Source organism: Oryctolagus cuniculus, chromosome 4 (genome assembly GCF_051225735.1).
Source record: "Oryctolagus cuniculus isolate XC-2025 breed Fujian yellow rabbit chromosome 4, ASM5122573v1, whole genome shotgun sequence".
NCBI lineage: Eukaryota > Metazoa > Chordata > Mammalia > Lagomorpha > Leporidae > Oryctolagus > Oryctolagus cuniculus.
Window position 1 is genome coordinate 132,636,501 of NC_142870.1, and position 14,445 is coordinate 132,650,945.

At 41.9% G+C, this 14,445-nt stretch overlaps 1 protein-coding gene across 1 annotated transcript in view; it reads right to left on the reverse strand.

The window, feature by feature from the left end:
* Nucleotides 1–2,247: 2,247 nt before the first annotated feature.
* Nucleotides 2,248–14,445, reverse strand: part of CPB1 (carboxypeptidase B1) — a 33,077-nt gene continuing 20,879 nt past the window's right edge. Inside the window, exons 10-11 of the mRNA XM_002716588.6 lie at nt 4,851–4,935; nt 2,248–2,617 (exon numbers count right to left, since the gene is read on the reverse strand). Coding sequence (XP_002716634.1) covers nt 2,430–2,617; nt 4,851–4,935 — 273 coding nt within the window. The 3' untranslated portion in view covers nt 2,248–2,429. The remainder of the gene's footprint in view (nt 2,618–4,850; nt 4,936–14,445) is intronic.

Here is a 14,445-nt window from a genome sequence, read left to right on the forward strand (position 1 = left end):
TATATGGAATTCTATTTTCATTGAATCTGCATAGAAAATGATGAGCTAATATTTTGTTCTATGATTTTCTAAAAAAGATTTATTTATTTGAAAGGCAGAGTTACAGAGAGGTAGAGGCAGAGAGAGAGAGAGAGAGAGAGAGGGAGAGAGTGAGAGAGACAGAGATTTATTTATTTGAAAGGCAGAGTTACAGAGAGGTAGAGGCAGAGGGAGAGAGAGAGAGGGAGAGAGTGAAAGAGACAGAGAGAGAGACAGAGGTCCTCCATCCACTGGTTCACTCCCCAAATGGCTGCAATGGCTAGTGCTGGGCCAATCTGAAGCCAGAAGCCCAGAGCTTATTCTGGGTCTCCCATGCAGGTACAGAGGCCCAAGCACTTGGTCCATCTTCCACTGCTTTCCCAGGGCATAAGCAGGGAGCTAGATTAGAAGTGGAGCAGCCAGAATTCGATCCGGCACCTATATGGGATGCCGGCGCTGCAGGTGGCAGCTTTACCCACTATACCACAGCACTGGCCCCTGTTCTATGATTTTAAAACAAGAAATGCCGCCACTTTACAACCCAAATACATACTATTCTATCTTAAAGCTTGTTTTCAGAACAATGCTTTTCATCACTAGTATGTACAGTTCTAAATCTAGAAAACATCAAGTTATGTGTGATGTACAACTCACAGAGTGGCTTTCCATCTTTCATGACTTCTAGGCAGTGTCCCTGCCACCTCTTGTCTTACTTCCAATCTGCTTTCTACTCCGGACTAGTTGGTGCTTTAAAAAAGAAACAAAAACTGCAGCCAGCATTGTGGTATACTAGGTGAGACTACTACCTGCCACACTGGCATCCAGTATGGCCACCGGTTCCAGTCTCGGCTGTTCCACTTCTGACCCAGCTCCCTGCTAGTGTGCCTGGAAAAACAGCAGAAGATGATCCAAGTCTTTGGGCCCATGCACCCATGTGGGAGACTCAGAAGAAGCTCCTGGCCCCTTGTTTCAGCCTGCTCAGCCCTGGCTGATACAGCCATCTGGGGAGTGAACCAGTAGATGGAATAGTCTCTCCCCCCACCCCCAACTCTGTCTTTCAATTAATTAATTAAATAATTAAATAAAAAGAAGACTCTGATCATACATTGTCAATGGATTGCCATTATTCTTAGAGCAATGTTCCAAATCATTAACATGACCTCTAAGCACTGCCTGATATGGTCCCCAGCCCTGACACGTGCCCCTCTTCTATTATCTAAGTCCCACTCTCAGTGGCTTTCTTCTTCTTCTTCTTCTTCTTTTTTTTTTTTTGGACAGGCAGAGTGGACAGTGAGAGGTAGAGAGACAGAGAGAAAGGTCTTCCTTTGCCATTGGTTCACCCTCCAATGGCCGCTTCGGCCGGCACGCTGGGGCCGGCGCACCGCGCTGATCCGATGGCAGGAGCCAGGTGCTTCTCCTGGTCTCCCATGGAGTGCAGGGCCCAAGCACTTGGGCCATCCTCCACTGCACTCCCGGGCCACAGCAGAGAGCTGGCCTGGAAGAGGGGCAACCAGGACAGAATCCGGCGCCCCAACCGGGACTAGAACCCGGTGTGCCGGCGCCACAAGGCGGAGGATTAGCCTAGTGAGCCGCGGCACCGGCCTCTTCTTTTTACACCTGAATAATCATAGGCTTGGGACCTGTGCAGCTCATGGTGACTCATTTTTTTCAGGTTATAATGCTTCCTGAGACAGCCTTTTCTCCTTCATCAGGTAGGTAGACTTTTATATGTTATTTCTGTATAGTCCATTCAGTGCTTATTTGCTTAATGCAAACTAAATCACTAATTATTAATTAATAACTAATTAGTTAACTATCTGTTTAATGACTGTCTTCCTGATGCCTATACATCCAATGAGGGCAGAAGTGTTATCTTTCTTTTCCTTTGTTCTGTATTCAATTGCATAGCACAGTTCTTGGCATATGGTCTACAGCTCATAAAATAATGTGAATGAGCTGCAATGAAAGCTAAATCAAGATGATGTCTTTTTCATCCACACTAGGTTTTGCAATTCTCAATTTCCATTTCTGTTTCTTCTTACTGGTAAGCCTCCCTTTATAATGTGTCTGTTTCTATACTTGGTCAGTGTGGGTCAGTCCCAGGCCACAGTCCTGGGCCAATCCTGTGCCAATAACGAATGACTACATTATTACCTATGCACAGCTTGCTACTCACTTGTTCTCACCATACCCCATCCCCCACCAAAGAAGTAGACAATCTTTCAGGTGTTCCCATTAGAATGCTTGACTTTTATTCTGATCAATATTAAAATATCCAAGTAGTTCATAGACCCAGAAGCCTAAAAGAAAGATTGAGATCTGCAAAACATCCAGGCAAACAAAAAGAATAATTCAGGAAAGAAAAGAAGTGAAAAATGAGCATTTTTAAATACGGATCTCAGCATCCTCCACTAGTACAGGTGTTCCAGGACGTAGTTGGCGATGTGCTTAACTGCCAGCAATGTCTCCTCACAGGTTGCCTGGATCTGGGATTCAGGAAGTGCAAAGCCGTATCTGCCTGTATCCCGGAGCTCAAAAGTGAAGGAATATTTGATTCCTTGATCATAAGCCCAGTCGTCAGAGCCCCCAGCAGCAGGATCTGAAATGTGCAAAGAGCAGAGATAAAAAAAAAGAAAGTTTAAATCTAGAAAGCATTGCTAAAAATTGTCAGCTTCCTTTCATAATTACAAATGTTTCACTGTGCAAAATATTCTGGGTAGGCCAATTTTCTAGTAAATTGGATCATAAAGGATTTGGGGAGCTATTTTAAAGAAAATTGTTTAATCTTACCTCTATACCTGCTTTGTGGGAATGATATGCTCAATTCTCTAGAAAGTGTGTAATTTGTAATATGAAATTCTCACAGTCCTTTTATGTTATAGTAAACAAGATTACATAGCATATTAATTGATAAATATCAGTTAAGGTATTTCAAAATTTCATGGAAAATGGAATAGAAAATAAGTTTATTTTGCTGCAAAAATGTTGAAATGCATACATAGTTTTCTGGTAATCCACATTTAATACATTTTCCATGATCTTTTTAAAGTTCACTTACACTATGGTTTGGACATCAGTTTGAATGTAGAATATTCCCCCAAAGGCTTATGTGTTAAAGGCATCATCCCTAACATCTTAACGGCACTAAGAAGGTGGACACTTAATCTACTTGTGATGTTTAGAGGCAGGGCCTTTAGAGAAAGAAAGACTGGATAAGGTTGTTATAATGGAGCCTCATGAGGGCATCATGGTGGCTTTATAAGGAGAGGCATGGTGCTCCCTCTTGCCAAGTGACGCTGTGCCTCACCTGGGGACTCTGTTAGCAAAAGCACCATCACCCGATGCTGAATCACTGGGGCTACTCCACCTTGGACTGTGAACCTGCACATCCATGAGCTGCAGCCAACCTCCTCCTTTCATGGGTACCTTGTGGCAGGTATTTCACTGTAGTAATGAAAGGCTCACTAATGTGTAACTTCCAGGAAAACAAGGAAAGCTTCAGGGAGTAATGAGAGGAGAGGACTCTAAATCCCATAAAACTGAGCTGAATGAGGAAATCGGAGCAGCTTGAAGGCAGGGCTGTGCCATTATTTTGTACTTTCAGTGTGTTTACTGGCTTATGCTGGCATTTGTTCAGTTATTATCTCATTCAGTAAAGATTCTGTTGTTACTATCACGTAGAATATGCATTCAGTAATTATTTATCTTTTTATGTATTCCATCAATGACTATATAGCCCCCAGTGCACAGCAGGCCATGGGCTCAACACTGGAGAGGTCAGGATAAAGGGGAGACACTGCTCCTGCCCTCCTAAGGTTGGCAGAATGATAGGGAAAAAAAAAAAGGTAGTTGAAGTAGTTTGAATAAAACATACAGGAAGCTCAATGTTTGACGAGGCGGGTTATTTCTGCTAGAATAGCCTTAAGTAGACAGTATACTCCTCTGCATCGGAGCAGTATAAGGAACAATAAGAATGCAGAAAACTGTATTCTATAAAAACAAAAACATCAACAACCCAGCCACTTAGGCCTGGAGCCTTCCCAGCTGCACTGGAGGCCCCTTGATGACAAGCCTGCATCTTTTCCTCATGTATCTTTCTATTCATTTCAGAACTGGGGCAGAAAGAAATCACTGGAAGGCAAAGGAAAATAGAAATAGAAATGGAAAAGGAGCCTTCTCAAAGAAATCTGGACTCTGTCATATCCATGGCCTTGTGGCCTGGCCCCTACCTAACCCTCCTACTTCCTCTCTTTTGCTTTCTTACCAATGGACTGGCAAGAGGGATTGATGTCCACCCCTTGAAGCTGGCTTGCGCATCAAGTAGCCATCAGACCTGTGATCCAGGTAGCGTGGAAAACGCTCCTTCTCCCGCATTCTCCTGGCGATGAGCCCTCCTGATAATGTGTTTCCATGTCCTCACTGCCATCACTGATACTGGTGGGAGTGAGGAGGGGACCTGGGTTTGTCTGGACATGTTCTCTCCTTGTGCATCCTAATGTCAGTCTCAGCGCTTAGCACCTGCATCCCAGTGGACTGTTTACTTCTGGTCTTTCTTCCTTTTTCTTTTAGCATCTAGTGAGGTTCTGGCACTTGGTAGACGCTCAATATTCAGAGATCAAACGTTTCTGATGGTTGAAAGAATAGGAATATCCTCACCCCAGCCCTCTCCTTTTTTTTTTTTTTTTAACAGACAACTGAGTACTTATTTTAGAAAAAAGTGCTGTGCACCAAAAGCCATATGCTTTACATATTCAGAAAAGAAAAGCTCAGGAAGCATTTGTTGGCTTTTTAGGCACATGGTTTCTTTGCACCATTCTGAAGCCAAGACTCACAGATTGTTGTAGCTCCTGGGCCGTATGTGTACTTGGTGCCATACAGGGAGGTAAGCTGTTTAACAGCAGCTTTGGCCAGGGCATCCTGCAAAAGAACCAGCAATAAGTAAGTACGTGAAAACACACACTGCCAAATAAACACCCCTCCCTCATATTATTTTTAAGAACTTAAAGATGTTTATGTCACACTTGGTGTTAGCATTTTATACTTCAGCATCCATTCCAGTTTTCCCAGCTGACTTAGTCTTACAATCCAAGAGATTCTTGTAGAAGGGTATCTTCCCTAATGTGTGTTCCCAAACACTCACCCTGAGCTTCTGTCTCTTGTCCCTGAAGCTCTTAAGAGGAAAACAGAGGGCAAAGGGGTCTTGTAACTGGGCAAATGGCTAAGACTGTATCTACTTTGCAGGCAAACAGATAAAAATCACACACACACACACACACACACACAACCCCAAGCAAAGCAAGACAACCCAAAAACCACTTGGCAGTGTGGTAGGTTGTAAAGCCAAGATGAACTCATGATAGGATTTTATGAATTAGTGCAGCAGTGTCAGGGACTACACAAAAAAATGATTGCATAGTCAGTGCCAGCATCAAAGTGCTTTGCAAATGGCACTTCCAAGGCTGTGGGATAGTTCCAGCTTGGAAGACTTTTTAAGCCAAAATTTCGAGAACATTCATTCTATTTCAAAAAGCAGACTATGTGAATCCCAGAATCGAAAAAAAGTAATGAGTGTTACCTTATGTATATTCTCTTCTTAGAAGTGGCATCACCTTCTCACCTCCAGCCCTCTGCACCCAACTGCTAGGGAAGGGCTCTCTGCACCCAGAAACCCTGCCCTGCACAAGTCCACTGACATACAGCCTATTTAAATAAGCACTTGAAAAGCAAGGCCTGACTCCTCTGGCTGGGGAGTACAGATGTGAAAAACTGGTTGTTTACTACAGGAGAATTAGCTATAATTCATTCTGGTTATGAAACTGGCCTTATTTCATACTTTGGCATCACACTTACTTCTTGTCCATATGCCTGGAAAACTATGATGTTGATGAAACAGGGTAATCCAAGTTTTACAAAGGAGAAACTTCCCTTAGTCATTATTCTATTACTAAAATCAGCTTCATAGAATCTTGGGTCAAATTGATGAGCACAAGGTTGTAAGATTTCAATGGCTGTATTTCATCAGTCAAATGACAAATTAGGAAATTTTAAACACTATAAAAAATTTAAATAATGATGTTCTGTTCTGGTCCAGTGGCCTGATGCCATCAGTTTCCTGGAACTAACCCTGTCTTCTCAGTTTTGGGCCAGCCCCTTGAAAAATTAGGGTTCTATTTCCCTGTTTCCAAACTGGTAAGCTAAGAAATGCTTTCTCTTCCTATGTGGACTCTTGTGTGCTACCATCTAACTGCATTGCCCCTGGTGCTCAGTTTTATCCTAACCAAGATGCTGGAGTCAGACTGTCTCCTGACCTTCAGGTAGGCCCTTATTTTCAGCTAGAATCAGAATAATCGATCAACATGGCGTGAGGCTGAGAATAGATTTAAAGCCATCTTTTAGAGATGTGGATTGTGGTGAGGTAATAGTTCTTTTGGTAGGGAAGCAGTATGTTTTCTACTATTGTACAATTTCTTTAATCTGCTCTCCATTGGTGAAAAGCTAGTTACTTTTCTGCAAGGTAGAACCTCTGACCCTAAACATCTCTTGTTCCTTGCCTAGCTGCCTTTGCCGGCTTTCACTTCTGATCTGTTCTTTTCTTTAGGCTTTGAATTATTATTTTTAGTTAGTAGAAATATAATTCTTCAGGACTAGTGCCAAAGGTGAAAAGTTCTAAATATGAGAATTTCCAAATGTGGAAGATTATAAAGGTAAAAGATATAGGCTTAACAGACATTATCTATGAAACAGATGCCTCAGTTGGCCTTCAAGTTCCTCGACATATTTATTGTAGTAGTATAATAACTGAGTTTCCAGACAAAACCAAAAGTAACTAATGGTACTATGGTCTCTCTTCGGAGTCATCTACTTATCCATCAACTCATAACTACCCATAAGGCCACACAAAAATTTCAAATTGCTTTTCCTCGAACCGTGCTCTGGGCACGTGAAGTGACACCTAAGCACTTTTTAAGCCTTCCTAGGAAATCTTTAGGAAAAAGCTGCTGTCTTTGATTCTGCAACAGTGTCTAAGATTGATGTTCGCTTGAAGAGGCTGTTGCTCTGTTCCTGCCACTGGCACGCACAGAAGGACCATTTAGTTTGTGCTTTAGCCTTGGCCGTTCTTGTCCTCAGTTGCCTCCCCCTCATCACTCATCTGAGGGTCACCTCACCACCGTATCTACAGTGGCTCTAAACCTTTGATTGAAGTCCAACCTTCTCTTTTGACAAGAGTCACGATGCATGAATCCCAGCCTTCTCTCTTCCTGTGCATCCCCTGTTCTTTCTGCGGTTCCATTTCCTGACCTGCTTACCTGTTCACCTGTCCCTACCTCTCCTTACATCTATGACTTTGGTCCCATGGAGAATTGTAGCTGTTCTTCCAGATCCAGCTGCCGTGTTACCTCCCATGTGAAGCTGTCCCCGGCTCTTCCAGGGAGCATCAGGCCTCCCCAGTCCTTAGTAGGTACTCACAGATCTCTGAGTTGTTGTCACTCTGTGCTGGTACTCTGTGTTTTGGTACTGCTTCCTCTGCCCAGCACTGAGCTCCTTCTGAGAAGCGATCCTTGGCTATTCATTTTGTACCCTCAGCAGCCCAGCTCCTACCTAGCAGAAGGTTGATTGAGGCCTGTGCTAGGCCTAGAGGCACTATAAACAGGCAAGATCTGGATGGGGCGGGAAGTGCCAAGTTCTGCAAAGGTTGAACTGTGACCCACCTGTGTGCAGACTGGGGCTGCTTGTGAGGAGGGCAGCGACAATAGACGGGTTAGCACATGGAGGCACGGATGCCTTTTATGTACTTTACTTGTTTTTCTTAATTAACAAACAAAGAAATCTGAGGACTCTTTTTAGCCCTTTCAAGGCCAAGAGACAAAAAAAAAATAAGAATAGACATTAATCAACTAAAATATAATTTAAAAAATTCCAATTATCTTAACAAAAATCCCTGGAATCAGCGTGGGTCTTTTCTTTTGCGGAGTTCAAATAATTTCACAAATGTTACTCATTTATCTTCCTAACATTATCTGTCCACATTTCATCACCACAGAATTTTCTAGCAGAATGGAATGCTGTGTGGTGCAGCACGTGCAGTCTTCCAAACAAGCTGGAAGACTGACCCCTGCCAGGAACTATAGAGAGAAAGGTGTGCTTGCGTCTGCTAAGACGCTCTAGTGGTAACTCCTTTCCCCTGTACATTTCCGTACAAAAGGACCAAGACAAATGACAGGAGACCCAAGAACAACACTGCAGAGAGCAGGGTCCACATCTTGAATCCTCAGTTAATGACACTTTCTACACTACCTGCCATGGGAGGGACATTTTATATCCTTGCTCAGTGTGTTCAGAAAAACCTAACATTTACATAAAACCTTGGACTTGACAAAGGGCACTTGATAAGAGCTAGATATTTTTATCCCCATTTTACAGATAAAAGAATTGAAACTCAGAGAGGATAAAAGAACTTGCCCAAGGGCACATAGCCCCATAAGTGGCTGACTTGGGCTAGGTTCTTCTTTCTTTAAATCCTGTGCTCTTTTTTGCTTCTCCTTGTGGCCTTGGAATACTTCAAAAGAAGTGTTGCTGGAGCTGGCTTTACCGATTGTAAAGAACAGAAGGAAGCTAAATATAAATCAGCCTCAGAGAAAACTTTGCTTTTAGTCAAGGCCAAACATGCCCAGCCTTTATTAATCCTTAGATATGAGTTTCCTGACACATCTTATGCATGTTCTCTTTTGTTATCTGTTTCCTTAAAAAGAGGCCTTGGTCCTAGAGCAAAAGACAGAGACTGAAATGTCACATCTAGCTGAAAGCCCTAGAGACAAAGGATAAACTAATGTCATGCTTCTCCAGGCTCTGGGCTCCAGGGGCCTGGGGAGATGAAAAAAGGGGGTGTTCTTCTCCCTTGGCCTGCGCTCCCAGGTAACACATGATAAAGAGGCCCCTGTCTTGTGACCGTGCAAGTGGTCCTCATTCCAGCCTCCAGGTACACAGCTGGCGTCACAGCTGTGGCTGCCTCTTCCAGTCTTCCAGGGGCCCCTAATTACCGTAGAAGAAACCAAAGCCCTTGACTATGAGGTGTGAAACAATTTAAAGGCACTTTTTGGTGAGTTTAACCATCGTTGAGGGTCAGTGTGTGATAATGGGAGCATCAGGATCATCTCTAATTATAGTGTCCTTCCTTCTGCTCTGGGATAGTGGGCAACTTACACCAAGGGACCAGTGAGAAATTGAACTCTCATAATTTTGGTGCAAAAGGAAGGCTCTTAAGATTTGTGAGCAGGCTCTGAGGAGAAGGCATGTGGGACTGGAAGAAAGAAATGTGTTTCTGAAAGGAGGCTCTGCGTGGGAGCCAGGGATAGGGGTTAAGGACAAGCTGGGTTTAGGAGAGCCCACTAGTTGGGTGGGAATGCGGGAGCACTTTTGCTTGAGATAAACCAAAATTTTTTGTTCGACTGATCTGCATACATATTTTTAAGCTCTTTCAAATTCACGGAAAATGTGAAGCCTGAGTCAGCAGCAGTTGCAACGTCCAGGGAAGTTCTGTTTTGTTTTTGGTGAAATTGGTGCTTCTCCCATATAAACATTACAAGTGAGTAATGTATACAGGGATGTGCAGGGGCTCTTGTGCTCAAGCTATGCAGAACACTGCAAACTAATTGTGAGGAGGGTGTGAAATCCTGTGAAAACCAAGAGTCTTTGGCCAGGAATGGGATTTTATTCTTATCTTTATGTAAAGCAAGGTTTTTCAACCTCTGCGCAGATGGACATTTTGGGCCAGATAATTATTTGCTGGGGGGGTGGGGTGGGGTGGGAGGAGGGGCCTGTCTTGTGCATTATGGGCTGTTTATCAGCACAGATGCCAGGAGATCTCCCCCACAGGACGATCAAACCCATCTCCCAAACACTACCAAATGATCTCTCAGGGCAGTGATGGGAGGAAAGTTGGGGGGAGCAAAATTAGTCCAAAGGAAACTATAAAATATGTAATTGTGGTGAATAAGTTGCTTTTTAGGAAAATATTAAAGTCAAAGACAGCTGGCTTTAAACATCTGTGCTAAGGCCTCCTTTTTAGCAGATACACGTTTGCTTCTTCCAGTCCCACTTGCTTTCTCCTCAGTGCCCACTGATAGACCTTATATACATAGAAGAATACTTCACCAGTTAAGGTTGCCAGATTTAGCAAAAAATACAGGATGCCTCATTAAATTTAGATGTCAGATAAAGCATGAGTATGTTTTCAGTATAAGTCCATCCCATGAAATATTCAGCACACACATGTAGTAAAAACTATTTGTTGCTCATCTGAAATGCACAGTAAGCTAAGAGTGCTATGTTGGACCTGGCAATACTGGTTATCACAGGGTCTGTTCTCATCTTCAAGTCCCTCTCTATCCGGGCATCATACTGACCAAACCTCACGCCCACTCTTCCCTCACAAGAACATCCAAAATAGGCTGATCCTCTGCCTCTCCCCTATTCAACTCCTTCATTCAGTACCTCCGTTGCACATTGGCTGGTTCTTTTCTCTTAAAATGCTTTAGTCCTTCTACTGCCCCCAAAGTCCTGCCCACACTTCCAGGCTCAGAACAAATTGCATCTCCCCTCCACAACCTTCATGGAATAGCTCCAGCCCTCACTGCCATTTCCCTTCCCTGAGCTTCTATGATGGAGCTTAGTTGACAACTCCTGTCCTTCTCCTGTGTGGTTCCTGGTATCTGAGTTTCATCATCTCAATAGAATCCTAAATTCTCTGTGGCAAGGACCATGGATTATGGTTAACACTGAATAGGTGTTCAATGAAATTTCTGATAATTACCTGCTCAGCCATGTCCTCACCAGGCTCTACAGGAGAATTTTATTAGGCCAGGAAATCACTTAGAGTATAATATAATGGTAAATCAGCAACCAGTTCTTTGAAACAGACACTCTACTGTTGCCATTAGAAAAAATTTTCTTTTAAATGAGACCAGGCATTCTGAGGAAATTCCTAAAACAGATAAATTTTGTGCTTTGAGCACTGCTTGCCTTAGTGGCTAGTAGCCTGCATGACAGTGAGGCTGAGGCCTTGCTACTCCTGTTATTAGGCAAGGACATTGTGACAGCTGTGATGGGTGTGTGCCTGGCTCTGCAATTGTCCACCTCCTAATCACAATATTTATTCCCTTTGATTTTTATTTTTATCTCTAATCATGGCATTATATCTAGAGTTGTGGCTTCTATCTTGGTGGCTCATTAAACAAAACTTTCTTTAAGATGTAATATGTGTGGGCTGGCACTGTGGTACAGTAAGTTAATCCTCTGCCTATGGTGCCGGCAACTCATATAGGCGCCAGTTTGAGTCCTGGATATTCTGCTTCCGATCCAGCTCTGTGCTATGGCCTGGGAAAGCAGTAGAAGATGGCACAAGTCCTTGGGCCCCCAAACCCAAGTGGGAGACCTGAAAGAAGCTCCTGGCTCCTAGCTTTGGATTGGCCCAGCTCTGGCTGTTGCAGCCATTTGGGGAGTAAACCAGCAGATAGAAGACCTCTCTCTTTCTCTCTCTTTCTCTCTCTCTCTCTTTGCCTTTGTCTCTGTAACTTTGCCTTTCAAATCAATAAAGAAATGTTTAAAACAAACAAACAAACAAACAAACAAAAGAGGTGGTGTGTGAAGTGCCACTGGACTGGAAGGTGTTAGAGTTTAAGAGCAGGTTTCTATCATTTGGTCACATAGAATAATTAGAGTTACTGTCTTCTTCCTCCCGATTAATGAGTATACTTCCATCAGAAGAATGGGCCAGAATCATAAAGACTAGGAACCGAGCAGGGAGTCATCTCTGCTAACCAGAGGAAATCCTGAGCAATGTCTAGGGGCAAAGGTAATTATGATGTATTTTATGGGCTTCCTGATGTTTTCTGCTGAATGTTCTTCTGCAAGATAGTTACGAAGTACTAGGACAGCATAGGGCCACAGAGATGTGTATGTGTGTGTGTGTGTGTGTGTGTGTTTGGATATTGGGCAACCTAGAAAAGTCTTCAGAAGCCATAGCTCTAGACACAGAACTAGCTCCACAACTAGTGTTGGCTTAGCCAAAGTTTCTTGTTTCAGTTGGAAAAGAAGAAACAGAACCAGATAATTCCTAAGCTTTTCCCAGTTATACGATTCTGCGTCTCCAATGCAGAGCGATGGTACAGGACGCATGCTGTGTATCAGCACCTTTGTGCAGTGTATTCTGCTTTCCATTTGGTTCATCTGGGGACTGGGACAAGACACGTGGTTGGGTATTCTGCTGGCTTCCTACTTTTCACTTCAAGGTGGCGCTATTATATTACTATTAATAGCAGAGTTATGTAGGTGTCTTGGGGATAGGAAGGTGAGCCAAAGATTGGGTTTTATGCTTAGCAAGTGCAGCAATATGGCTAGGTTTGGGGATCTTTTCCATTATGTCTCCCAGATTTTATTTTCCTCTGACAATAAAGAGGGCACACAGTTCAATGTGTTATGCTTTAGATATTTGGAAATGTTAATATCCCAACCCTCTTTTTCTAAGCTTTAAAATTTCCTTGGAAGATGGTGATAACATTATATTGGAGAAGTCTACACTGAGGCACTATACAGGTTTATGAAGCCACTGGAAACTCATTGTGCGTTTTGCTTTATTTCTTTAAACAATACAGAATGGCTACAAGCAGTAATGAAAAGCATTTTGTGTATAAAATGACCATATTGTCCTGGGCTTGTATTGCTCTACTCAAGCTGGATTTTCTGGCAATATTCTTTATAATCTATGTAATTACTTTTCCTGTTCTTTTACTTCCCTGGACTGTACATTCCCATCTCTGCCTTTCTTTCCTCTGAAGGTTGTCTCATGATATGAGCAATTTTGAGGCAGTCTATATGTGAGATCTCTTGGAAATGAAGCCACATAAATTTTTATCAGGATTCAGATAATAAAGGATTGCTGCTTATGTATGTTCTAAATTTGCTGAAAATTCTAATATAAGTACAAATCAATTTGCTTGAATCTACAGTCTTATTCTCCTTGAAGCATTTTTTTTCTGTAAATGTATTCTTATAAGATTTATAAGTGTAAAGAGAAATAAAAATCATATGTATGCCAATGGTGAGGCCAAATCCTGTGTAAGACGACATCATAATGTATCCAATAAAAAATGCTCAGTTTTCTCAGTTATCTATAATGTAGTAAGATACCAGGAATTCATCTTATTAATCCTTTACTACCTTTGCTTTCTGCAGCAGGGACAGCTTTCCCTACCCAAGAATTAATATAGAGGCATTCAATTTGGATGGAAAATTCATCTTTCTAGATGAAAATTTAATTTTTCCCCTTGAAATCCTCATCACAAATAAAAACTGTGAAAACTCCAATATCTTTCCCTTTGAGAGACTCAAATTCTCTTTTGACTCTACATGTATTTGTAATTACACCATAATTATAAGCTTATTATACAAAAATATGCTTTGGAAGTAAGTGAATTGGAATTATACAAATAAGAAAAAGTTAAAGGATTTCTAGGAACTCAAAAGATTAAAGTTGTTTTGGGGTGTCAAACTGAATTCAGATATAGAATGAATTAAGTAATCAACTAACATTCACTTTAAGCCTTACTAGTGGCATTTAAATATTTCTTTTATGAAACCAGGCCAAACTATAGAAAAAACTATTTAAAAAAGTTATTAGAAATTAAAGTAACTTAAGTCATTGAGTATTATGTAAATCTAATTAAATTTTGCATTTTAGTCATGTAACATTTTTATCATGCTTTGGAAAAACAAGAAGTAGCATGCCTTCTTCCCTGAATTTATTAGTTCATATTAAAAAAAATTCAGGATAAAGTTATTTTGTGGTTTGTGCTTTTATTCCTTTGATAATAGATTATGAATATATTACTTTGATATCTTTATGTTTATTCTAGTGCTTTATTATTTGGAATTCAAAAACAGGGTCCTGTGTTGTGTCTCACCAGTTTAAGCCATCACCTGTAGTGCAGACATCTCATGTGAGCACAGGCTGGAGTCCTGGTCACTCTAATTCCAGGCTGGCTCCCTGCTAACGCGTGGTGACGCAGATTGGGTTCCGGGCTCCTGGCTTAAGCCTGGTCTAGCACTGGCCATTGCAGCCATTTTGGGGAATTAACTAGTGGATGGAAGATCTCGCTGTTAATTTTGCCTTTCAAATAAATAAATAAATATACTTTTAAGGAAAATTCAAAAACAATTTTGAAACACTAGATTTTGAATAGTATCTCTTTTTCTATTATTTTCCTTTTCTTGATTTTAAATAAAGAAGCGGTTCTTAGGGAAGAGTCTTGGTGACTCACATTCTGCTTGGAACATTTTCTCCCCACTAGAGACACAAATGAATTGGCCCATTAAACTGGCTGACTCTGAGTCTTGGGTTTTCTCCTGAATAAAATTCTCATGGAAGGCAGC